Raw genomic sequence first — 27,124 nt, forward strand, 5'->3', positions numbered from 1 at the left:
AGATGACAGATGTGTATATGCAGGCGTGTGTATATATATATGTTATATATATATATAGATGAGAGATGCGTATATGCAGGCGTGTGTATATATATATGTTCTGTATAATGGTACGTATGTATATGAAGGGCTCCCCTGGTGGCTCAGATGGTAAAGAATCTGTCTGCCATACGGCAGACCCAGGTTCAATCCCTGGATCAGGAAGATCCCCTGGAGAAGGAAATGGCAACCCACTCCAGTATTCTTGCCTGGAAAATTCCATGGACAGAAGAGTCTGGCGGGCTACAGTCTAGGGGGTTGCAAAGAGTCAGACACAACTGACTGACTAGCAAATTCGTGTACACGAATGAGAAAATGAGAGAAGGGGACACTTAACAATTGTATACTAGCCAATGTCTGTCTACATGAATACAACAGTTAACAAATATTTAGCAAATGTTTATGTTCTATTTGCCCATGTGTTCTTTTCTTATTTATATTTAAACAACACTGCAGACAACCAAGCACCATCATCCCCCTCACCTTGAGCAAAGCAGACATTTCTGTTTCCCCAGCCCCCTTTGGAAGCTCCCCAGCCTCACTTCCGCATAGTGTCAGCCAACAAATGCAGAATGTTCTAAACCCGTATTTTAATCCCATTACTTATTTAAAGGGTTTCCCCACGATTTTGGTTCAATTAAACATGTACAGAAGGAACCCATTTATTGGTGTCATTAGTCAAAGCAGAAACCCTCAAACAATTAGCTTCATGCAAAACTTGTGAACAGGGACCCAAGGAGTCCCTGACTACTTGTTCTCTTGGACTCAGCTAGCAACAGCACCTGGTATAATTCTGCCAATGCATGCTCCAAAGTGGTGGCTCATAGCCTGCAGCGAGAAAACCACCAGGAAGCCTTTTAAAACTACCAGTGGGTGAGCCCCACCTCAAACCGAGCCAGTCTGAAACACTGGGGGAAGGGCCCAGGCATCTGCTCTTCCTTAAAGCTCCAGAGATGATTTAATGTACAGTCTGGGTGGACACCCACGGCTCCAGAATATTGAGCATAACTCCCCCAGCAGGTACTGAGCACACAGATCAGGGCTAGTGCAGGGTTAGTCGCTGCGAGAAGCCAGGCAGTGGCCACCATAGCCTTCCTGGGGTAATGAGGACTCAGCCACAGCTACAGTGACCCGCTGTCCCAGTTTATCAGGGAAGGAGGCGTTTCCTGGGATGTGGGACTTCCAGTGCTGAAACCAGGACAGTCCCAGGCAAATGGACACCCAGGAGTCTCCACTGAGTGGAGACACTGAGCCCTTCTAACAGCCAGAGGCTGCCAGTCTTCAGCCAGGGGCTTCCTAGAGGAGGGAGAGAACTGAAATGGTGCTGATGCCATTTCAGCATCAGGAAATGGTGCAGGAGACTGCTCTTCTCCAAAGAACAGTCCCAAAACCCTTGGGAAACCTAAAGAGGGTGTGAGGCTTCCGCAGACAGCAGAGCAGAAGGGAAGCTGGGATGGCACAGATCTACCAGACCCTTGGGTGCAGAAGCCAGGCCAGGAGGAGGCAGGGAGAGAGCCGGGGGCCAGCCCCTCCCTCTCCTTCCTGCAGGGACCTGAGGCAGCCCAGCCCAGGGTCCCACGTGCATAAGCAGAATTATACCAGGCACTGCTCCTAGCTGAGAGAACAAGTAGTCAGGGACTCCTTGGGTCCCTGTTCACAAGTTTTGCATGAAGCTAATTGTTTGAGGGTTTCTGCTTTGACTAATGACACCAATAAATGGGTTCCTTCTGTACACGTTTAATTGAACCAAAATCGTGGGGAAACCCTTTAAATAAGTAATGGGATTAAAATACAGGTATAAAACATTCTACATTTGTTCGTTGAAACTATGCTCTCCCCTAATGTGAGCCAAGAAAATGGTGCATGGAGTGGTCCAACAGCCAGACCAGGCCTAGGAGATGCTGAACCGGACCTAGGGACCGCTAGTACTCTCAGGACTGCCTGCATCTCTGTGACTTCACCAGCATTGATATTACTTCTCATTAATTCTGGCTGCTTTTCTCCTAAGAACAGTCAAAACCCTTGGAAACCTAGAGAGGGTGTGAGGCTTCCACAGACGGCAGAGCAGAAGGGAAGCTGGGCTGGCACAGATCTAGCAGACCCTTGGGTGCAGAAGCCAGGCCAGGAGGAGGCAGGGAGAGAGCCGGGGGCCAGCCCCTCCCTCTCCTTCCTGCAGGGACCTGAGGCAGCCCAGCCCAGGGTTCCCCCGTCGCAGTCACCCAGCAAGGGCACCACACTCACTCTGTGGCAAGTCTTCGGCCCTGAAGACCTTCAGACAGAAGTGCGCTCCACGGAGGGCCACGCCGATTGGCCTAAGCAGGTTGCTTTCGATGTCCTCCTTGTCTTCAGAAGGGTCTTTTCTCTCCAGCTACAATACAACCAAATCTGACTACTTAATGAGTCCCCAAGCACAGCGTTTTCTCTTCATTTTCTGAGAGCTCAACCAACACACTTAAATAGTGCATCCTGAAGACAGGCAGATTTCAGCCTGCCCACTTATAGCTGGTGATCTCCAGCAGGTTCCTTAGCCTGAGACTCGCTTCATCTGGACACTGGAGACAATGACGCTGACCTCCCAGGCTCTTGGGGGATCGACTTCAATTATGCGTCCGTGCACGTGTCACCAGCAGGCACTCAAGAGCCACCATCTCCTTCCCAACCCGCCCATTAAAAAACAGCGCAGAAGTGACAGAGGTCTAGGCTGGCCACTGTCTTCAGTAACGTCTGCCCATTCACCTGACCAGTATTTATTGAGCAACTAGGAAGTGTCAGCCTCATGCCGGGGGCAAGGGATGTAACAGAGGTCCTGCCTGCATGGCACTCACCATTTCACAGTGAAAGGCACCTTTAAGCAAATGAATGCAAGAGCATGTGCTGAGTGTTTTGATTAGAACAGTAATAATAAAAATAATATATGTTGATTTTATACATGCTCTCATTTAATTCTGACAGCAAGCCCATGAGCAGTGGGTCTCAAACTTGGCTGTACATTAGAAACAGGAGAGTCAGTGTCTTCTGGACCACTGCTGCACATTCCAAATAAAACATGGGTTCTGGTTCAACAGGTCTGGGGTGGAGCCCAAGCCTCTGCATTCCAACAAGTGTCCAAGTGATGTCCATGCTGCAGGGGGCCAGGGCCTAGAATACCCCCACTTTATAGATAAGCTGGATGAGAGTTCACAGAGGTTGGATGCAGAACTGGGTGGGTGGGATTTAGGGAGAACAGAGCAAGAGGGCTGGAAACTATGGGCACTGGGGGAGTGAACAGTGTCGGTGGTATCCCAGCTTTGAGACCTGGATGATGGATCCAGGCAGAGGCACCAACTCACGCAGAGCAAGGGCTGACATGCAGTTCGAGGAACAAAAGACCCACCTCCTGCACTTGGGCAGGTGAGGGGCAGAGGGATAGAGGAGAGGTGGCACAAGGCCATGCCCAGCAGTCCACTCCTTGCAAAGCTTCCTGGACCATCCTCATTCACTCTGCACATAGAAACCCGCTTCAGAATCCCCGCAGCCAAATTCTCCATCCCAGAGTGCCTCATGTCACACAAGAGCCTGGGAAGGAGCTATTAATAGCTCTACACTGACTTTCTTCAGCACACATTGGAAGAAAATGATCCCCTCCTCTGCTTTCAGTCATCCATAACACAATCACTGATTGAGCACCTGTTGTGTACAAGACCTGTACTAGGCAAGAGGGGAGATAAAAGGGTTCATATTTACTATATTGTCCCTGACCTCAAGAAACTGAGTCTCAGTGACAGAAATGGACACAACTAACTAAACTAACAAAACATGGGGTGGTGACCGAAAGGAAAGATCCATCGATTTCCTTGGAGGACAAGGCAGCCGTCGTGGAGGAAGTAGCATCTGGACTGGGTCCTGGAGAACAAAGTGACTTCTGGTCAACAGAGACAGAGAAGGCCTTCCGACAGGTGGAAAGACAAGGACGGAAGTACATTCTGGAAAGGGTCACGCTGACTGGCGTGGCCACAGCCCGGAGTCCATGCAGGTACACACCAGCAAGTGGCCCTGCGAAACCAGCCTGAGGCCAAATGCTAATGGCCTTGAATGTGATGCTGAGGATTCTGGACTTCATCCCGAAAGTAACTGGCAGGCAGGGCGGGTCACTGGAAGAGTTTTAAGAGGAAACTCACGTGATTTGTGCATGCATGCATGCTAAGTCACTTTAGTCGCAGCCAACTCTGCGACTCCATGGACCATAGCCCACCAAGCTCCTCTGTCCATGGGATTCTCCAGGCAAAAACACTGGAGTGGGTTGCCATGCCCTCCTCCAGGGCATCTTCCCAACCTAGCGATTGAACCTGTGTCTCTTATGTCTCCTGCATTGGCAAGTAGCTTCTTTACCAGTCGTGCCACCTGGGAAGCCCACCACGTGACTGTACCTGGGTTTAAAGAAGGTGATTTTGGTGGTAATGTGGGGGCTAACTAGATTCACAGCGGCTGAACCACATCTTCATTCACAGGAAGGCCCAGATAAGATATGTGAGAGCCTGACCTTGGTCTCTGGTCTTGGGATGGGAAAGAGAAGAAGCATGCGCTGTGGTCGTCACACCAACAAGACCGGCCAGCTGTGTGCATGTGGACGTCCAGGACTGAGGGATGAGGAAGGGTGTTCAGGCTCTGACCTGGGGGACCAAGAGGATGAGTGCCATTTCCCAAGATATCACCTAACATAGGATGGGGAGCAGGTTTGAGGAGTGGTCACCAAATGATACTGGGTTCCCATAGGTGAAGTTAGAGGTGCCAAAGGGACGTGTTCATGTGCTTTGTTACAGGAAACTGGAACCGAGCATCTGGAGCTGCAAGGATCCAGGCTGGAGATGATCGATTTAGGAGCCCAGCTGGACAGAGACAGGCTCCTCCACAGATAGACAAATATGCTGCAAAATCTGACTGAGGCCAGATGTTCATGGGCCTTGAAGGTCATGTCAAAGGCACAGCAGAGAGGCAGGCAGTGAAATCCTATTGAGCTGCTGAATTTGAAGAATCCAGTTTTTTATAAAAAGGAAAAGAATGAGGGGAGTCATAGATGCTGAGGGAGGAGAGAGTTTCAGGTAAGACATGGCTCTGGAATCAAACACTGTGGAGCAGCAGATCAGATTAATGAGAGAAGAGCTCCCAGGACTTGGCAATGGGTGAGGCTTAGGCAAGTGGCTCAGGGAAGGAGGTGATGGGAGGCACACTGAAGCAATGAAGGAGTGAGCAGCTGGTGAAGGACTGCGGAAAGGGGACGTGGAGTCCTCTCAAGAGTTAGGTAGCCCTGAGGATGGCTGAAAGGACGAGGAAAACAGCTTGGACAGGAAGGGTGAAAGCAAGGGTATTCTGAAATCAGGAAATCTGCAGCCTCGCACAGACCAGAGGACAGGAGCCAGAGAAGAGGCAGACCAGACTGAACAGGAAAGCAGGCAGGGCTGAAGCACAGGCAAGGGAGGTGGGGAGAAGGAGAAGGAGGGGGAGGGAGATGGAAGGGGGGGGGAGAAGGAGGGGGTCCTAACGTCAGCCCTCACGCCACTGCCACTGTGCAACTCTGCCTCTCTAAGGGGAGCAGAGGCTGGAGCTTAGGAAAGACCAGAAAGTTAGGAAACAGCCACCATGGAGAATGGGATAAGAAGCAAACATCACCCAAGTAAAAGAAGAAGTTGGCAGCACTTCCAGGTGACTTCTGCCACCAAGGCTGACCAAAGGGTGGTGTGTACAGTATGTCATGGGGAGGGGGGGAAGGCGGAGATACAGCAGCAAACCCCAGGGGCTAGCGAGCACGGAGCAAGAGAGAGGATGGGAGCCGGGGACCAGGCTGCAGGAGGCCGCTGGTGGGCGGGGAAGCAGACAGGGGTCAGGGCTGTAACCTCAGCGAGGAAGAACCATTCACTGAGGGTGAGAGACAGGAGGCAGAAAGAAACTGCTGGCGAGAGGGATTTCTGAGCTCAAGGGCTTAAAGAAGGTAAGATCAGACATTGATGGCTCATCAGGGAGGACACACTGGTCTCAGAACAATGGCAAACAGGGAAACCTGCCAGCAAGGACCCTCCTGCACCAGGTGTAGGTAACAGCCCAGGAGACCAGAAGGAGGGAAATAACCAGAGAGGCAGGCTTCAGAGAAGCAGGCAGTGCTGAAGTTGGGAAGCTGCCATGGGAAACCAAAAGATGGCCACGCTTCCCATTCCAAAGACCATGGCAAGCTGGAGCAGAAAACACAGGCTTCCTTCTGAGCTGGTCTCAAGAAAAGTGGTTTCATCTGGGAAAAACCAGGGTCGGATGAATGGGGAGCGGAGGAAGGAGTGTTTTAGGAAAGGAGAATAGATTCAGAGATGCCCTGTAGGAGCACGAAGGCACAGCGTCTGGAGAGATGAGCTGTAGAGGAACAGGGAATGAGAGAGCAGGGGAGGCGCCCTTGGGAGGGACTGGGCCGCCTGAGCTTTGCCGGCCCCTGCACAGCACCCGAGGCTGCCCCAATCCCTCCCACTGGGGCTGCCTGAGCCTGCATCATCAGCCAGCTCTTCAGCCTTAACCTCCTCATGGACCTTGCCCTCCACCTCCCCATCACATGCGGCTTTCCCCAGGGTCTCCACCTCCCCAGCCCTTCCCTGGAGACCCACTTTCCCCCACTCCTGCCTCCCCCCTGCCTTGATCATTTCAGTATCTGCTTCACCATTTGTGTATCTGATTTCCAATTTTCCCACGAGATAGTCAATATCCACAAGGACAAGTCACTCACCAACACAGGTCCTGTCTTCCACCAACAGCATCTTAATCTTCCCTCCCCTGCAGCTGCTAGAGGAACAGCCACATCTCAAATCTCCAGCTGCTCAGAACCAACGCTCCAGGAAAACCTTGACCTTGAGACCCTTCTCTAAAAACAGCCTCCATACTATCTAGCTTCTCCAATCCCCCTCATACCACGGGAGGCACTCAACATAGAGCTTGGCACACAGCAGGGGTTTAAAAAATGTGTGTTCCCTAGCCCTTCCCTATTATTTGTCCTCCTCATCAGCCTGGTCCTCCCGCACCCTCCCTGCCAGGCTCATCAGCTCCCTAGCCCCATGCCTCCACAATGCCTGCCTCATCCACGCCTAACAGCGCCTCCATCCACCTACCTTCTGGGTCCCGGCCACTGAGTATTAGGAGGCTTTCCCACAAAGCCTCCAGTTCCTATATCTGCTCCAAAATCCTTCGGTCTTATCTGTGTGTCTGTATGTGTGTGTCTGTGTGTGTATGTGTGCATGAGAGTATATATGTGAGTGTATGTGTGTACACTGGAGTATTACTCATCCATTAAAAAAAAATGAAATAATGTCATTTGCAGCAACAAGGATGGACCCAGAGATTGTCATACTGAGTGCAGTGAGTCAAAAAAACACAAACGTCATATATTGCTTATATGTGGAATCCAAACAAATGATACAAATGAAGTTATTTACAAAATAGAAATAGACTTCCAAACCTAGGAAACAAATTTATGGTTACCAAAAGGTGGCGGGGCATAAATTAGGAATTTGGGATTAACACACTACTATATATAAACAGGAGAAGGCAGTGGCAACCCACTCCAGTACTCTTGCCTGGAAAATCCTATGGACAGAGGACCCTGGTAGGCTGCAGTCCATGGGGTCGCTAAAAGTCAGACACGACTAAACGACTTTACTTTCACTTTTCACTTTCGTACATTGGAGAAGGAAATGGCAACCCACTCCAGTGCTCTTCCCTGGAGAATCCCAGGGACAGGGGGGTGGGCTGCCATCTATGGGGTCGCACAGAGTCGGACACGACTGAAGCAACTTAGCAGCAGCAGCATATATAAACAACAACGACATGCTGTACAGCACAGGGAATTCTACTTAATACTTATAATAATCTATAAGGGAAAAGAATCTGAAAAAGAATAGATATACACTATATATAGATGGGAGAATACGCACAAAAGTATTAATGATGGTTCTCTCTGATGGGCAGAATTATGAGTGATTCATTTCATATTTATGCTTTCCCACATGTTCTATATTTCTCGCAATTGCCAAGTATTCTTTTAAATCAGAAAAGCTAAAGTTTTTTGCTTGTTCATTTGGTGCCCCCACAGCCCGGTGGCGGTGCTTATGAGGACACGGAATGTACTCACGGGGGCTTCGTCTCCAGGCCCCAGCACACAGAGACTCGCTTTCAGGTAGCCTCTGGCCCCAGCAGAGAAATCGTCGGGGTCTGAGAGCAGCAGCCACTTCCTGAGGTAGGCGTGTCCTAAGGGAACAACACCCTTGGTGATCCCCAAAGTGGAAGAACCCAAGTCTGCGACCACACCGGAGGGCCCAGGGTGGACTCCACCGCGTGAGATAAAGAACTCATCTACCCAGACATGGGGAAGGACTCCAGTTCTAAAATGAAAGGTATTCTGAGTGCTCATTCTGATCCACATCAGAAATGTCAACAGACACCACTATCGGAGGCTGCCAAAGCCAGACCCCAGGCCATTTTCCTCCCCTTCAGGAAGTAACCAGTCCAGGCCAGAGACCAAGGTGTGGAGAAATCCTGGACTTGTCATCCAAATGACCCACCCATCTGGAGGGACCCCAGCCTCCAGCAATCTTTGCTTAGGACTTCCAGTTTAGCACCCCAACTGGGCCAGCTGAGACCCACGTGAGGGTTTGATATTCCTGGGGACCTGTTTTACCCAGAAAATGAAAGCTGCCCTCTCTTTACTGCTGCAGCCTCACCTCCAAGATCAGACTCCACCTCTAAAGTCTAGAAGAGATGAGTGTCCCAAGTGGGTGCCCCCATGCAGCCAGAACCCAAATGCAAAGACCTGCCCAAGAGGATGACAGGGCGACTCACGGGGCTCTTGGTAGATGCTGCCCACGTCCAGCTGAAACCAAACAGAAGTGGCACAGGTCACAGTCCTGCCAGCAGAGTGTTAAATAAAGTATGATGCATGAAAGCTAAAAATCTGATGCATTAAAAATCATGTTTTCAAGAACATTTGGAGACATGAGAAAATGTTGGCCACCTGTTATTACATGGGGGAAAAGTGGAATATATTTTGATTGAAGTTTGGTGAAGTGTATCTATGCATAGAAAAGGCAGAGCAAAGAAAACATGCTGGATGGCAACTGCACTACCTCTGGGTGGCAGATTTGGGTAATTTTGATTTTATTTTTTCCTATATTTTATAATTTTCTATTTTAAAAAAAACCTACACATTTTGATGTGATGGTAGGGAAGGTTATGCATGTGTAGGGGTATGTGGGAACTCTGTACTTTCCACTCAATTTTGCTATGTACCTAAAATTGCTCTCAAAAACTACAAAGTTTTTTAAAATCATGGATTACTTTTATAATTGGAAAAAAAATGTTTTTTTAACCTCACCCTTGGGTTCTTACAATAAGATTAGAGACTCAAAACATAAGACCCCACTTATTATAGAATGACTCAAGCTCAATCCATTCTTAAAAAACAAAAAACTGCTTCTCCAGAAAAACAGATTCCATTTTCTATCTGTGACTGTTTCTCAGAGAAAGGGCCATATTTTATTTGGAAAGCAGAAGGAGGGTCAAATAAACCTGTGCCCTTTCTTTCCATTTGATAAATTCTTGAAGATTCAAAACTGAGAAAATCAATAAGAATGACATTAAAACACCATTTGTGAAGATCTCCAGTACCAGCTGCCTTGACGCTAATCTGTTAAACACATCCCATGGTATCAATTCAAAATCCTCTGCGGGTTCATTTCTGCACGTCTGGGACACATGAAGGGGCAGGGTCACCCCACGCCGCCCCCCTGGACCACTCCCGATCTGGACCCACTCCCCAGCCCCGGTGAGCTCAGGGTACTGATCACTGGTGTCATGCTGGCCCCAGACGGCCAGACTGAGGAGGAGGGCCGCCTAAACTCAGGCCCACATTGCCTCCCCAGGATGCAAGGACAATGTGGATTAACAGTAAGAAGCTGAACCCCCGCTGTTGGAGAGAAGGGGGGCGGTTTCCCTCTCCTCTCTTTTTGTCAGAATGTTTTCCTTGGAAAACTTGTCAATATAAGTACTTTCCCTGACTCTTCGAAATGTATCTTTTTAGAAGACAGATAAGTCGTTCCTCCGCTTTAGGACCCAGGAATGCCTTTCCCCACGCTCTCCAATCTCTGGCAAGAGAAGGGCCTACCTTAACCAAATGGTAAAACTACCTCCCATCATAAAAATGCAAGTTTGTTTTCTGATTTTTCTTGTGACAGTCACCCCAATTACCGGATAAAGTTAGGATGAACTATGTATACTGAAGGCGCTATCCTGGCCACTAACTTGGGCATTAGTAATTGTTTATTGTTCATCTCAAGAATATGTATGGAATGGGTTGTGTCTGCTTGGCTCTATACAAGATTTCTTTCCGTCTTCACAATCTCTTATCAGATGGCCCGTAATACCATCATATTGGTTTAATGCTTATTCCATAACAAAAGTGCTCTCTTTCTCTACTACCTTTGTGAAGAGAATTTCTGGGTTAGAAGATCTTGTTTGGATTTTATCATCATATTTTTCCAAACACAGACCAAGACGGATAGATCTCTGAGCACCAACCCTGCCCATCATCCACAGAGTTTCCACTAATGTGGATAAACGAGAACTGATTGCTTTCAAAGAGAATAAACCATTTACCCGGAACTCCCCGATGAGAGCATCTGTTCTGAGGGAACGGGAGTCCACCACCTGAAAGGAAAGACAAACTAAAAGTCTGGTCTGCGAGTAAATGTTGGCCCAGACAGGTCCCAGCCCAGCTGCTCCTCCTTCCCAAATAATAACAGCCCACACTCTCGACAGCACTGGCTCTATCCTGGAGGTTATTCCAAGCAATGCTTAACCCTCATGAGAACCCCACAAGTAGGTACTATTATCGTTCCCTTTCTCCAGATGAAGAAAGAGGCACAGAGGCCACTTGTACAGAATCACACGTCCTCTCCACGGCACAGGCAGGACTAGAAGCCAGATAGCTTGGCTCCAGAGCCCACACTTCTAGCCACGCAACTATACTGCCTTTCAGAGGAAGCAGGGGTGATGGAAAGAGCTAAGGTCCAGTGAAACAAAATCTTGGCCAGAAGCAGACATATAGACAAACAAAATAAGATGAAAATCAAAAGACCACAGCACGAATGAGTCTGGTACCTGGGGAAGCCGGGCGGCGTCAGGGTCTCCCCACTCCGCTGCCACCTGCATCCAAGCCCCGAAGGCATCTTTGTGCCAAGCGGAATGGGAGTGGGGAGCGCGAGGCTGTGAGCTGCTCCCTGTTACCCGGGCTTGGCTTCTAAGCCTCTCACACACGCACACACGCACACAGAGCCCACAGAAAGTGTCTGATGGCGGGCACGTACCGTGATGAAGATGGGCTCATTGAACAGCTCCGCGGGAGAGTCAAAGACATTGAAGAAGAGAGTCTGTTGGTTCAGGGCGAGAGGGGGACAGATGAAGGCCCGCTGAGCCCGGAGCCGGGAGGAGACGGCCACCGCCCAGCCTCCAGGGCTGGTCCACACAGTGAGTGTGCGGCGGGTTCAGCCCAGCACCAGGCTCTGGGGATTCAACCTCAGGGAAGTGGTCATCTCAAGGACAGGGGGGCCGGCCCCACGGATGGTGGGGGTGTGGAGCTGGGGGAGCCCAGGGCAGGAGTAAGAGCAGAAGCCCTCTCTCCAGCTCCTCAGACAACCTGCTCAGGACGCGGCACTGCCCTCCACCCGATGCCAGTGCCATCTGCAAAACCCGAGTGAACTGCCAGGCGTCCGCTGCGCACTCCCACCAAGGCACTAGCCCTAACCCAGGGGCTCCCACCTCGTTGAAGAAGGGGCTGTTTCCTTTGTGGATCCGCGTCCGCTTGGTCTGCCCAGCGGCGGTGACCTTGACCACAGGCTTGATGTTCACCCCTGGCAGCTGGCGTCCCTCGACCACCTGGACCCTGATCTGAAAGCCAGGAGAGGATGTGAGCCGGAGGAGAGGGAGAAGTCAGGCACGCACCCCCACCCCACACGAGGGTCAGAAATCTCAGGGACCACCCTCACAGCCAGCCTCTTGGGACGGGTATTAAAAAGGAATTAGGAAGAACACTGTAAGAACAGTATTTTCCCACCAAGGTCCTTGGCATCTATAACACCCCATGGTGCCACATAAGAGCTGCCAGGCTGCCCCAAGTAAGCTGCCAGGAGGAAATTCCAGGGCTGGCCTGAGAATCCAGTCCCTGTTCAGTTCCTGCACAAGCCCCAGCTCAGGCCCCTCGATGGTGAGGTTTTTGGGTGACTTGAAGACTCCTCACTGACAATTCCCTCAGAGGTCAGAGCAACATGGTGATGCAACCCCACTTCATTCTTACATGTCTGACATTCTTAGAGGTGAGTTTTCTTCATTGAACTTTCAATAAGTGAGGGTTTCAAGAACACCTGTGCCTCTAAAGTTACACAAAGGATTTAAGAATATTACGTTTTAAAGTGTTAAAGCTTTCATGAAAAAATACAATGTTTACTGGTTCTGATTTCTAACCAGCAATTATTTATTTTAAAAATAAGCTGCTATAGGATATATTATCAATAGCAATGGGAAGAGGGAGGGAGTGATTTTTATTCTTTTCATTGTATTTTCCAAATTTTCTACCAAAAAATCTTTTTTTTTTCATTTATTTATTACTTATTTGGCTTCACTGGGTCTTAACTGCGGCATGTGGGATCTAGTTCCCTGACCAGGGATCGAACCTGGGCCCTCTGCATTAGGAGTTGTAGGCAATGGACCACCAGGGAAGCCCCAAAAGTTTTTGTTTGTTTGTTTGAAGGAGGAAACAATAACATGTCTTGTAAATAATAATAAATTAGAATTTTGCCTCTCAGGCAAACACGAAAGTGAAAGTGTTAGTCACTCGGTAGTGTTCAACCCTTTGTGACCCCATGGACCATAGCCCACCCAGCTCTTGTGTCCATGGGATTTTCCAGGCAAGAATAGTGAAGTGGGCTGCCATTTCCTTCTCCAGGGCATCTTCCTGACCCAGAGATCAAATTAGGGTCTCCTGCATTGCAGGCAGATTCTTCACTGTCTGAGTCATCAGGGAAGCAGGCAAACATTGTGGGTTATAACTAAAACTTTTCTGAAATTACCACAATTTGGAATTGAAATATATTTTTATAATTCATTGCATTTAATAAATAAATATAGAAGTTTCCTGTTTTTAATTTTTAAAGTAGTTCTGAAGTTAAATATCACTAAATGCAAATTACATCAAAATGGAAAATTCTGTAGAAAAGAAAAAGAACCAAAAAGGACCCGAATTAAGTGAGATAGAGTTTTTGGATAAAAATAAGTCAAAGGGTTAATTTTCATAGTTTTATTCTGTGACAAACCTGAACAAATTCAAACTGCACATGACCTTCAGAAAAATCGTGACTATTAACAGGGGCATGGATAGAGAAAAAAAAAAACAGGCGGAGCTTCTTAGATTTGGGGATCTTGTTCAGATGCAAACTGAGTCAGTGGGTCATGTTGAGTCATGCCCCCGGTGACAACCATGCTGTTCGTCACTTTGAACAAGTATTCCTAGCCAGTATTCTTGCCTGGGAAATCCCGTGGACCGAGGAGCCAGAGCACTGGTTAGGGGCCGTCTGGCTGGGAAAACAGGTAGCTGCTGTGGCGACGTTGGCGCTCTGCAGTGACCTGCCCCCCTTTTTTAAGAGTAAAACCAGGGGCTGGGGAGAGGTTTTTTCTAGAGGCCCCAAGACATGGCCTCCCCATCGAGCGTTTGCCCAGGACCCAGGGGAACCAGACTCCCATCTTAGGACCTCCCGCACAGACAGGTCTTACACTGGCTGCAGAGGCTGCCTCTGGCTGAAGGAGGAGGCCACGGTCACCTGGAAGTCCTGCGGCTTGTCCGACAGCAGCTTTCTGGGTGCAGGCGCGCTTCTCTTCCTTCTCCCCCCGGGGTGGTAGGGGGGAGGATGGGAAGGTGGTTTCTTCGGGGTGCTGGGGGCCCCCGGGCCCAGAGCCCCGCTCTGGTCCAGGAATGGCTCGGCCTCGTCTCCTGTGAGCCCCTGGTCCTCAGTGTCCTCCTCTCCTCCTGTGTCTGGAGGAGAGGGTCGTAATGAGGCTGGGCGTCTCTGGCCCCTGGGTCCCAGCTGACGGCAGACCCGACGGCCCAGCACCCACCTCCCCTGCCCCTCTCCTTCCCCAGCGGTCAGCCAGGATGGATGAGGGAGAAGAAGAAGAGCTTCTAACAGCTGAAACTTGAGGGTGGTCAGTCTGGTTAGCAGGCAGGAGGAGACAGAATGGCCCCAGCCCTCCCCGCCAGGACCTGCAGGAGGAGCCCTCCTGGCTGCCTCGCCCCGCTCTGGGGAGCTGATGGCGGCAGCAAGTGGGCTGGTTACAGGCGGGAGGGCTGGCTCAGCCCAGCCCGCATCTCACCCGTGGGGGCCAGCCACTTCCTTCCAGAGTGTCTCGTGTCCACGGTGCTGTCACTGAGCAGGGACCAGGTCTCGGCCTGGCTCTGGCCCCCACCTGGCACATGGGCAGGGCACAGCCCCAGGAGGGGAGGGAGCTGGTGAGGGAAGCCAACCCAGGGCCCCCCGCCCCCACAAGCCCTGCCCTCCCCGCCTGCCCTCCCCGCCTGCCCCCAGCTGACACAAAGGTCCGAACAGGTGCTGGTCGCCACCTTTGGGCCAGAGCCTAACTTTGTCAGACCCACCTCAAAGTGGTCCCAGAACACTTGAGACCCTCGCTCTCTCCACTCTCGGTCACCAGGACCACCCCCTTCTTCCTCCCTCAACCCCAGTCCAGAGGGATCAGCCCACCTCTGAGCTCAGACAGTGCCAAGGCCAACAAGAGGGGCCCCGTCTGCCTCCCCCACCAGGAGCCCCACACAGCCCCCAGGACGGGCTCAGGGCACACCTGGGATGGGCTCCCTTCACCAAGGGAGAAATGCTGGAATCTTTCCCAGGGGCAAGACCCCACCTGGCCCATCTGTGTGCTTCCTGTTCACTCCAGCAGGCTGAACTGTCACGCCCCCCCAGCCACCACTGACAAGCCAGCCACCCTAGCTGGTCCTCACTTCACAGGGCCAGGAGAGGTAAGTAAAGGGCAACCGTGAGGCTTGGTCACTTCAGTCTGCTAACTTTCCACAAATAATAAACTGTAGGCCCAGAGGGGCAGTGACTGGCCCGAAGCCACACAGCTACTGGTGTCAAGGCAAGACAGGAACTCATCCCCTGACTTCAGCTCAGGGTTCTGAGGAAAAGTCCAACTCTTGTCACATGTCATTGCTAAAGACCTGCAGAGTGCTGGGCAGTGGGTGGGGCTCAGGCATCTCCTAGGATAGACCTGCTCCCCAGCACAGGCCTGCCCTCTAAAATTCCCACCTCTCTGGAGCTGCAGAGGGCTGGGTACCCAGCACCCACACAACACCTTCCTTGAACCGCTGGCACTGGGAAGATGTCATCACACTAACCCTAGTGGCACCTAGGGGGCATGCCTCCTGCTCCTTTATTTTGTAAAATGGAAGTCAGTTCTACAGACTCCCCACCCACCCACGGCCTCTCTTCGCCAGGCCTGGGCAGCCCCCAATCTAGGAAGGCACCCCCTTCCCAGGCTCAGGTGTCACCATTAGGCTTATTCCCCCAGCCCTGCCAGGGTGAGGGTGGGCTCCTCACCAGCTACCATATCCATGTCAGGCAGAGTCGGGGAGGGTTCCAGAGGTGTTAATGGTGGGAAGGTGGGCATGGCTCCAGGCAGCGGCATGTAGGACACCTGCAGGACCAGCGAGGCCTGGAACAGACAGGGGTGAGAGGGCAGTGGGTTAATGTTGGTCTCCGACCACCGCCCTCCAGCATGCTTCCTGTTCCTGTATCCCTGTTCCTTTCCTCCAAACCAGAAATGGAGTCTGGTTTGCAAGAGGCACAGCAAAGCCATCCCCAGGAGCCCATCAACATAGTCATGTGGTTAGGAGCACTGAATCTGGAATCAAGTTCCACCACTCAGAAGCTGAGTGACTTTGGCAAGATCTGAAATATCTCTGGGCCTCAGTTTCCTCATCTGTAAAATGGGGGTAGTGACAGCAATAGCACTTTCGGCATAGGGTCAAATGAGGATTAAATTAGTGAATTGAATGCCTAGCAAGCTTCTATAAATGAATCAGCGGTTGAACTTCACCTGCAGGATTTTTCCATTCTCAGCTTACACCCGTCTTCAGAAAAAAAATGCCCCCTTGGCCACTCTGCTCAGTCAAGGGTCCTCCCGTTTCTCCACAGACAGCTCAGCCTCTCTCTGCTTAGGCCCCAGATAGCACTGAAAGGATGAGGCCCTCTTTCTTCCCAGAAGCAACCCCCAGATGCTCTGGCTTTGACCAGTGAGGGGGGGTGACCCATCAGGCCGTTCACACGGACGGGGAGGCTGCCTTGTGCCCCTACCCCATCCAAGCCCACCAGGAGACCAACACCCTTCAAAGGGCCTGAAGAAAAGGTAAAGCCATGCCAGGTTCTCCAGCCTTGCTGCTCCCAGGCCAATGGAGTCCTGACCAAATCTTCCCTGGTTCAGCAGGCCTCCTGGGGCAGCCTTTTAATGCATCAGAGTAAGAAAAACTCCAAAGCATGAAAGTTTCAGAATATAAAAGAAATGTAAAAGAAAATAAATTGCATAATCCCACCATTATTCACATTTTGATATAATTCTCTCCAATCTTTTTTAATGAATAATGTTCAGCTCTGCTGTACATCGAATATTTTTCTTTTATTTCATATGAGACAATAAGCATTTCCCCAAATTTTGATAAACGCTTTATAAACATAACTGTTAATGATACATAATATCTTCTGAGCAACTCAGTGTAATTCACTAGACAGCCATCTCTGCTGACTAATGTTAGGGATGTCCGGAAACCCTTGGAGCAAATCTTGGTCCTGAGCTGGAAGGAGCTCACAGTCCTGGGAGTATCCAGCTCTGGAGCTTGAACCATTCAGGCTAGGGCCTGGACTTGGGCAGCCAGGCTAAGGGAGGGCAGGGCGGGGGTGTGTGTGGTGGGTGAGGAAGGGTGCTCAGAACACTGAGGAAGGAGGCTGGACCCAGTTCGCCATCCCAGGAGACCTAGTAGGAGGCCCAGCAAGGCAATAAGACGCTTAAGTCCCAGATCCAAGGCATTGTCCTAACGGCAGTGCAGGTTCCTGAATCACCACCAGGTGTCGCCACGTGAGCTGCCAGCGCGCCCCCAACCCCAAGCTCTAGCGACACAAAGAACAGCCGCTCAGGCGGCCCCAGATAACCAGACCCGCCCACAGCCACGCCCATCTCCCTGAGACTCCAATTCAGGTCTGGGGTGGGCCTGGGAAGCTGTGTTTTTCTTCACTTCATCCAAAGGCAATTTGGGCTCTTCGGAGCAGTAACGAATTCCAGGGTTAGGCCAGAGAAGGTAGATGACCCAGGAACATCTTTTTTGTGCCAGAAAACATGGAAATGTTCAAAGAACTATAGAAACATGCCAAAAGGACACAGAACCCTTTTGACATGTTTTGCTATCAAGGGTTTCCACAGGTTAAATCTGGGACAATTTAAACATGAAAGTAAATGATGATGATAACAGACTAACCCACTGAATAAAACAGGAATATATGAATCCATATAGAAATAAATTAATAAATACGACAGGAGGACACTTTTCCTTATAGTGGAATGCCAGATGATTAATGCAGAAAAAAATTAATAATTGATTTAAGATGTCACCATTTAGCAAGCATCGAAGCAACAATCCAACCAAGAAATAACAGTGAGTGTTAAACCTGCTGGATAAACATTAGATACGGAACAAAGTATTTAGAGTCACAAAGCACCTTCCCCCGTCCCCAAATCCCTACTTATTAGAAAGGAGAATGGATGCATGATTGGCGAAGAAACCCAGCAAATGCCAGGTGATCAAATGATCCAGGGGAATCACACAGAAATGAAACAAATAAAAATCCTGCCACTCTAGGCTATGATGGGGTCAGCACAGCATTGCGGTGTTCCGTTCCTGCCAAAGATAAACACCCTAAATCTAATTGCAGGCAGATTCTTTACCAGCTGAGCCACAGGGCAAGTCCAAGAACACTGGAGTGGGTAGCCTATCCCTTCTCTAGCAGATCTTCCTGACCCAGGAATCGAACTGGGAATCCTGCATTGCAGGCGGATTCTTTACCAACTGAGCTCTCAGCGAAGGCCAGTCACGAGAAAACAGCACGCAAATATGCACGGGGACACCCTGCAGGACAACTGGCCTGGATTCCCCAGAGTCTCGAGGTGACAAGGCTATAAAAGTCAGACGAGGAATTCTCCCAGGGGGATGGAGACTAAGCGACGGAACGACTAACACCACAGCTGATCCTTAATTGGATCCTTTCTTTATAAAGGGCACTGTTGGTAAAACTGATAAAACTTGAATGAGAATCTGTGGTAGGGTCACATCAACATCAACTTCCTCATTTTGAAGGTTTCATTGGGGTTATGTAGGAGAAAGTCCTTACTCAGAGAAAATACACACTAAATTCAGGATGAGGAGTCAGGAGAAGGAATCAAATGGCTTAGAACAAAATATTCTTTCACCCACTCTTGCAGCTTTTTGCTGAATCTTAAATTATTTAAAATAGAAGGTTCTGAAAATCTGAGAAATGTGCTTCTGCTATAACCGCTGGAATCTCATTTAGCAGAGATGAATGAAGCCCCCCTAACATGTGGTGGCTGCTGGCTTCTGACCCTAGGACCAGATTCCTTTGAAGAACACCACTTCCTGTTCCTCAGAGCTCACCTTGCCCAGCCTCCATCCTTCACCACCTGGGCTTCCAGTACATCATCTCTGTGCAGAAGTGGAGCCGTGTGAGTATAACTGCTCCAACCGCCCCATGCTGTGGACTGGGTGCCATTAGCAGTGGCCTCTGAATCCCAAGACCATCCAAGGAACCCCTCCTCTCCTGGAGTTTCCTGAGCATCGGATCTCCACACTGAGAGCCCCCCACCAACCTCCTGAGGATTTAGCAACATACCGGTGGCTCCAGGCGTGTGAAGAGACCTCGGGCACAAAGCCAGTTCCATCTTTTACATGCCCATCAAGGAGCAACACCTGGCAGCCTCCACGGATCTAGAGCCCAGGACCTAGAATAGATCTCGCAGCACGGGGCAAGCTTCAGGGTCCACTGCTTCACGCCCAGGGCTGGTTAATTCTGGAGATCTCTAGCTCTATTGAGAGTTAAAGGAAACGGGGCCCGTCTGTGGGCCTCACTCAGGGTCAGAACCTCCCACCCTCTCTGGGACAGCATATCTCATAGCCTGTCCCCTTCTCCAGACATAACCAGAGCTGAGATTCTCTTTCTGTGGGATATATGTGAGCCCATGCTCTCCTAGACAGTGACCCTGGCCCACAGCACCCAGTAGGACCCTCTTTAAGGCCCTCCATATCAAGGCACTCCATGTGACAGCCCTGCCCCTCAGCTCCTCAGCGCCAGCACCACCACGCATGCATCCTGTCCCAAGGCCATTATCAGCTAGCCACGTGTCCAGCAAAGCATGCTGCCCTGGAGCAGGTAACCTCAGTCACCCATGTCTGCCATCTGGGGCTCACAGTCAACAACACCACAGAATTCTGGAAGGTCCTGTCTGGCCCACCGGCTAAGAGGGTCCAGGAAACCAGGACACCGGGAAAGGCAAAAAAGACAGACAACCCCATCAGATCCCCCTACAGGTTACAGGCCCCATCAGATCCCCCTACAGGTTACAGGCCCCATCAGATCCCCCTACAGGTTACAGGCCCCAACTCCCGGGCCCTTCGCCTACCCTGCCATGTTCGGCCCCAGCTCACCGCCTGCTTCCTGGGCCACAGATCTCCAACCCTGAGCTTAGGAAGACCAACCCTGGACCCACCCACCCCCACCACTCCCAACACACTTCACACGCCTGGCCACACTCATCTTTCCCTCAGACCACACCCAGAAGCTGGCAGGAAGGTCGGATGCGGTCCTGAGCTGAGGCAGGGGCGGCTGGCGGCATCTTCAGTCACAGGGATTCACCAAAGCACCTCAGTGCCTGCCCTCAACACAGAGGGCCCACCTGGCTCCCCGGCCCACCCCGCCTCTGGGTTTCACATGCTCTTCTCACCCAGCGGGCTTCCCTTTCTGATCAGACTCTAGCTTGTAAGGCTGAGGAGCTCCTGACATGGTTTTCATGGTGTATCATCCACACCCTCATCAGTAAGCTGCTCTCAAAACACATTTGTTGCTTTCCTTCATGTGTGTCCAGCGCCCTCGTGGGCCTGGAGACTCCCCCAAGATAAGGGTAGCATTCTCCACTTCAGGCTAGAGGCGTCTGAATAAAGTTGGCATCTTCTCATGGCACACAGCCCAGTGTGCCACATCTGAAGGGACTTGGGTGAGAATGACAGGCAGGTGGAGCCCACAGGCCAGCCCACTGCAGGCCCCCCTCCTCTTCCTCAGTCCTGCTGGGTTTCCTACGGATCCCACAATCAGCATCACAATCTCCCATCACACCATCAGCAGCTTCCTCTGGCCCTCTGAGATCATCTGAGCCACAGCTAACTGGGGATGCCTGGCAAGCTCTGCCTGCCAGACCTCAGAAAATGACCAGTGAGAATCCACAGCTGCTGAGGGGTCTCTCCATCCCTCTGACCATATCCCCTGCTCTGTGGCTTGGGGTGGGGAGTCCCAGTTCAGGGGGTGTCGGGACCTGCCTGGGGCTGCAGTGGAACTCAGCTCTATCACAGGGGCTAGAAGTTGGTCCCAGACCCTCTCCACAGGCCAGAGCCACCTCCTGGGCTGAAGGGAAGGAGGTCCCAAGCTATACGGTGATTTGTAAGACATATATTGGGTCATTGAGACGACCAAAGTATATTTTTCATATATTTCCTGGCTTACAGCTCCCCAAACTTAGAATTTCCTAAGTGTTGAAAGTAACAACAGTATCTCTTGTTATGTTAATACAGTGACTTCTGGACCTCATCTGAGGATGGAGCTGATTGCCAGGAGGACCAAACCTGTGACTGGAGGGTTGTAACTTCAGTCCTGCCCCTAACCTCCAAGGATGAGAGAGGGGCTGGAGATTGAATCAATCACTGATGGCCAGTGATTTAATCAATCATGCCTATGTGATGAAACCCCAAAAGGATGTGATTCAGGGAGTTTCTGGGTGGACACTGGGGAGCATGGTGCTCCTGGAGAGAGCATGAAGCTTTGTGCTCGTCCCCAGACCTTGCCCTGGGTGTCTCTTCTCTCTGGCTATTCCTTAGATATATCCTTTTATAATAAACCCATAATCTAGCAAGTAAAATGTTTCCCTGAGTTCTGTAAGCCACTCTAGCAAAGTCCCTGAACCTGAGGAGGAGGTCCTGGGAACCTCTGATCTATACCCAGTTGGTTAGAAGCACAGGTGACAGCCTGGACTTGCCACTAGTATCTGAAAGGGGGCGGGGGCAGGCCTGAGCCCTCAACCCACGGGATCTGCTGCTATAGCCAGGTAGATGGCGTCAGAATTGAGTTGAATCATTGCTACCCAGCTGGTACCCGGGCATTGCATTGGCATGGAGAAGCCTCCACACACACACACATTGGAGGTGGGTCCAAGAACCTAATTTACCCCACCTCCCGGACCCCGTGTTCCACTCCCACCCGTCACCTTCTGGCTCTCACACCCCTTCTTGGAGACATGGTCTGGGACGGAATGTCAAGCTCCGCAGACAGCCAGGAGTCCCAACCCAGGGAAGAGAAGGCAGTCAGCTCCTTGCTGCTGCTTGGGAAGTGCAGACAGAGTGCCAGACCACAGTGAGAGGAGGAGAGGTGAGGCAGCCGGGGAGTCACAGTCAGGCTCAGCCCCATGGTCGGTGTCTCAGGAGCTGGGGGGGCCTTTGAGCCTGGAGGGGAGCAGGGGCGGGCAGGCTGGCAGGAAACACCAATGTCATAGATGCATAGAGGGTATGAGGGAAGAGAGGTTTGAGCAGCTCAGTCAGGAAGCAAAAGACTCTGGTTGGAGGCATTGGGGGCCTGACACATGGCAAAGTGAGCAACCCCCATCCCTGAGAGCAGGGGAAAAGCATCAGGCAGATCCCCTGACTCCAAGCACCTGGGTCCCCTGCTGCCTCGATGCCCTCCTTGACTCCTCCATCAGTGCTCTGCGTCTCCGGAGCCTGCCCTGGCCATCTTCAGGACCCCTGGAAGGGGCAGCTCAGAAGTCTCAGAAGCCCTAGAGCTCCTCCTGAAGAGCTCCAAGGGAGGACAAAAGGGATTCAGCAGGCGATACACCCTGCACGGACCAGAATGTTCTACCAGTGAGCACTGTCGGGAAAGGGATGGATTCTCTAAGAGACATTTCCCCATCAGAGAAGAATCCCAGCCTTGAGGACCCTGAGACACGGTTGGGGAAAATTCCAGCATCAGAAGCGCAGTGATCCCAGAGTCCACTCAAGTCCCTTCAACCGCTGAGAGTCGGGAAACACACCCCCTGATTCATGTCCCCATCTGGACGCCGATTCACCGTGTGACTTCAGTCACTCACTCTCTTCCTCCAGCTTCCAGTTCTAAGCAGTGCTTCCACTCTCTAGAGCTCTGCCCAGACCGGCCACTTCCTGACTCACCAAGCCAGCCAAGAGCCCCCAGCCTCACACACACACACACACACACACTCAACCCGGCAAGGTGGCCACACTCGGAGAGACTCCCCAGGACCCCGCCGAGAGGAAGTATTTCCAAATCGATAGACTCCCCAGTGCATCCTGGGAGGTGGGGCTGACCCAGAGGAAAGGTCAGGAATTCCACTGACCATGAAGAAAGGACCCCACAGGGTATATTTAGCTCACTAAAAATAACAGAAGGCTGGGGATGAGGGCTGGGAATTGTCTGGGAGGGCAAGGAGAACGCTTGGAAGGCTGGGGGAGGAGCAGGAAGAACAATGGAGGACGGGAAGGGGGTCTGACAGGTCCCAGCGGGCCGGGGAGGGGGATGTCTGCCTCCCTCCTGCTGTGATCTGTGACCCAGATGACTCAGCTATTCCAGATCCGGAGAAGGGCCTGGACGGTAAGGAAGGACTACCAGGAAGATTGGGGCGCTGTAAGCAAGGCCGCCAGGAAGCTTCGGAAGGCACCAGGTTTCCAGTGAAACACCAATCCCAGGAGGTGACCCGGGGCAGACGTGTAAGACAAGGCTGGCTGGAGCCCTGCTGGTGGGGCCCATCTCCCTCTTCTGCCCCTCCCATCCTAGCCACCTCTGGGCCCCTCCTGAACACCCAGAGCTTCAATCAGGGTGGGCGAGGCCTGGGTGCTGGGGGCTGGACCTTGACACATGACTGGGGTCAGAGAGCAAGGCCTCTGACAGAAACCAGCCGAATACAGAGGCCAGTGGACACTTACCCCTGTGGGCTGCTTCTTGGTGTCCAGCAGTGGGGCATTGAAGCTGGCAGACAGGCTGGGGGTGGCGAGGACTTCCCGGAGGGGGATGTTGGCTTCCCCCAGGAACCTGAGAAGAGAGAAAAGTAGAAAGTCAAAAAGCAGCCAAACGCGCCCAGTTCTTCTCCCAAATACCCTTTACCACTGCCACCTCTCAGACAACCCATGGACAGGCTGATCTGCCTACCTAGGAGCCCTCAGGACTTCCCTGGCAGTCCGCCGTGGTTACCCCATCACCAGGCCTGGAAGGCCAGGCCCCTCTCTGGGCACCAGAAGAATAAGAGACGCTTTCCTTTCCCCCAAGGTCAACTTCGACCCCTTCTGCCCCTCCTCAGAGGCCCAACCTCACCACCCCACGTGCCTGGGCTGTCCTACCCATCAGACCTAAACAGTCCACCAGAGTAGCCCCTCCTGGAAGCACGCCTGCATTCTCCTCTCCCTCCGCAGCTCTCCTGACCTGCCATTACACAGACCTTCCACCTAGTGTCCCTGAGCTGGGCCAGCAAGGAGGGTGAAGGGCAAACACACAGACCCTCCCATCTCCAGGGACAGGAAGAGAGGACAGTTGGAGCGGGGAAATCTGCCTCACTCCCAAAGAGGCCCAGGACTATCACCCACACATGCGAGGCCAAGGGGAGAGGGCCCATAAATGGAGGGTCTCTTAGTAAAGAAAAGGTCGTCCTTTGATGACCAGTGAAGGGACCCTTCAAAGGGGGCCAAGGGAAAAGGTTGTGTCTCTAAGCCAAAAAGTGAGCAAAGTGTGTTCTGCAGCAGTAAGGAAATCAGAGCAGCAAGTGGCCTCTGTCAGTCAGAACTGCGGCTGTGTCTGCACCGAGCTTGGGCATGATTCCTGCACCTTACTGTCAGGACGTGAACCACCAGTCACAGATGTACTTTCATCATTTGCTTCAGAGTTTTTTTTCCTGATGGGTAAGTAGCACAGTGAAGTCACTCAGTCGTGTCCGACTCTTTGTGACCCCGTGGACTGTAGCCTACCAGGCTCCTCTGTCCATGGGATTCTCCAGGCAAGAATACTGGAGTGGGTTGCCATTTCCTTCTCCAGGGGATCTTCCCAACCCAGGAATCGAACCCAGGTCTCCCGCATTGCAGGCAGACACTTTAACCTCCGAACCACCAGGGAACAGTAGAGGTGATGGAATTCCAGTTGAGCTGTTTCAAATCCTGAAAGATGATGCTGTGAAAGTGCTGCACTCAATATGCCAGCAAATATGGAAAACTCAGCAGTGGCCACAGGACTGGAAAAGGTCAGTTTTCATTCCAATCCCAAAGAAAGGCAATGCAAAAGAATGCTCAAACTACCACACAATTGCACTCATCTCACATGCTAGTAAAGTAATGCTCAAAATTCTCCAAGCCAGGCTTCAGTAATACGTGAACCGTGAACTCTCTGTTGTTCAAGCTGGTTTTAGAAAAGGCAGAGGAACCAGATATCAAATGCCAACATCCGCTGGATCATGGAAAAAGCAAGAGAGTTCCAGAAAAACATCTATTTCTGCTTTATTGACTATGCCAAAGCCTCTGACTGTGTGGATCACAATCAACTGTGGAAAATTCTGAAAGAGATGGGAATACCAGACCACCTAATCTGCTTCTTGAGAAATTTGTATGCAGGTCAGGAAGCAACAGTTAGAACTGGACATGGAACAACAGACTGGTTCCAAATAGGAAAAGGAGTACGTCAAGGCTGTATATTGTCACCCTGCTTATTTAACTTATATGCAGAGTACATCATGAGAAACGCTGGACTGGAAGAAACACAAGCTGGAATCAAGATTGCCGGGAAAAATATCAATAACCTCAGATATGGAGATGACACCACCCTTATGGCAGAAAGTGAAGAGGAACTAAAAAGCCTCTTGATGAAAGTGAAAGAGGAGAGTGAAAAAGTTGGCTTAAAGCTCAACATTCAGAAAATGAAGATCATGGCATCTGGTCCCATCACTTCATGGGAAATAGATGGGGAAACAGTGGAAACAGTGTCAGACTTTATTTTGGGGGGCTCCAAAATCACTGCAGATGGTGACTGCAGCCATGAAATTAGAAGATGCTTACTCCTTGGAAGAAAAGTTATGACCAACCTAGATAGTATATTCAAAAGCAGAGACATTACTTTGCCGACTAAGGTCCGTCTAGTCAAGGCTATGGTTTTTCCAGTGGTCATGTATGGATGTGAGAGTTGGACTGTGAAGAAGGCTGAGCGCCAAATAATTGATGCTTTTGAGCTGTGGTGTTGGAGAAGACTCTTGAGAGTCCCTTGGACTGCAAGGAGATCCAACCAGTCCATTTTGAAGGAGATCAACCCTGGGATTTCTTTGGAAGGAATGATGCTAAAGCTGAAAGTTCCAGTACTTTGGCCACCTCATGCAAAGAGTTGACTCATTGGAGAAGAATCTGATGCTGGGAGGGATTGGGGGCAGGAGGAGAAGGGGACGACCGAGGATGAGATGGCTGGATGGCATCACGGACTCGATGGACGTGAGTCTGAGTGAACTCCGGGAGATGGGGATGGACAGGGAGGCCTGGTGTGCTGCGATTCATGGGGTCGCAAAGAGTCGGACACGACTGAGCGACTGAACTGAACTGAAAGTAGCACACCTGTTATCTGGGACCTCCATTTTTCTGGTGTCAATAACAACTGATTTGAAGATGAATTTTTATGACTCATGAAATAAAACTTCCATCTTGACCTAATTAACCAATTGTTAAAACTGGCTGTTCACAATGACGCAGCACTTCACATTCACCACTTCCATCAAGAAACAGAGAAGGGGGGCATGTGCATGCATGGCTGAGTCCCTTTGCTGTCCACCTGAAACCACCACAACATTGTTAATCGGCTGCACTTCAATATAAAATAAAAAGTTAAAAAAAAGAAATAGAAAACAGCAAATGTTGGCAAGGATGTTGAAACTGAAACCCTTGTGGTGAGAAATTCAAACACTGGTTGGAATCGAAAAGGATGCAGCAACTATGCAAACAGCATGGAAAACACCTCAAAAAGTTAAACATAGAATTACCATATGATGTAGCAATTCCGCGTCTGAGTAGATACCCAAAAGAATTTAAATCAGGCACTCAAAGAGATACTTGTACACCCAGGTTCATAACAGCGTTATTCGCAATTGCCAAAAGTGGAAGCAACCCAAGTGTGTAACAATAGATGAACAGATAAAGAAAATGTGGTAAATGTACACAATGGAGTATTATTGAGTCTTAAAGAGGAGGAAAATTCTGACACTTGCTACAACATGCATGAACCTTGGAGATATTAGGCCAAGTGAACTAAGAAAGACACAAAAAGACAAATATTGTATGGTGACCTAGAGGGGTTAAATTCATAGGGACAGAAAGCAGATTAGTCGTTATGTGGGGCGGGGGATGAGGGAAGAGGGAGTCATTATTTAGGGGGTACAGAGTTTCAGTCTGAGGAAGATGAAAAGTTCTGGAGATGGATAATGGCAATGGCTGCACAAACTGTAAATGTACTTAACACCACTGAACATCAAAACGTAAGTTTTGTTATGTATGTTTTATCATGATAAAAAAAAAATTTAAAAGCTAGCTGTTTGTGTAAGTTTCTTGACAATAAAATTCCTTTATCTCCATCCCTCTTGGAACCAGCAGACTCTTAGTTGCTTTGCAAGTTTC

General features: G+C 50.7%; 1 protein-coding gene across 23 annotated transcripts in view; it reads right to left on the minus strand.

Annotated features, from left to right (window-relative positions):
* DYSF (dysferlin) overlaps positions 1 to 27,124 on the minus strand; it is a 222,141-nt gene that overhangs the window by 150,043 nt on the left and 44,974 nt on the right. For 13 of the 23 annotated variants that reach the window (XM_040223958.1, XM_040223950.1, XM_040223954.1 and 10 more), the window contains exons 4-13: positions 23,420 to 23,525; positions 15,702 to 15,816; positions 14,461 to 14,553; positions 13,911 to 14,122; positions 11,857 to 11,985; positions 11,406 to 11,468; positions 10,696 to 10,746; positions 8,884 to 8,914; positions 8,177 to 8,292; positions 2,281 to 2,407 (exon numbers count right to left, since the gene is read on the minus strand). In XM_040223958.1, the coding sequence (XP_040079892.1) occupies positions 2,281 to 2,407; positions 8,177 to 8,292; positions 8,884 to 8,914; positions 10,696 to 10,746; positions 11,406 to 11,468; positions 11,857 to 11,985; positions 13,911 to 14,122; positions 14,461 to 14,553; positions 15,702 to 15,816; positions 23,420 to 23,525 (1,043 nt within the window). The remainder of the gene's footprint in view (positions 1 to 2,280; positions 2,408 to 8,176; positions 8,293 to 8,883; positions 8,915 to 10,695; positions 10,747 to 11,405; positions 11,469 to 11,856; positions 11,986 to 13,910; positions 14,123 to 14,460; positions 14,554 to 15,701; positions 15,817 to 23,419; positions 23,526 to 27,124) is intronic. The other 10 variants (XM_040223965.1, XM_040223960.1, XM_040223962.1 and 7 more) reach the window with 1 other exon arrangement.

Source organism: Oryx dammah, unplaced genomic scaffold (assembly GCF_014754425.2).
Source record: "Oryx dammah isolate SB20612 unplaced genomic scaffold, SCBI_Odam_1.1 HiC_scaffold_25, whole genome shotgun sequence".
Taxonomy (NCBI): Eukaryota; Metazoa; Chordata; class Mammalia; order Artiodactyla; family Bovidae; genus Oryx; species Oryx dammah.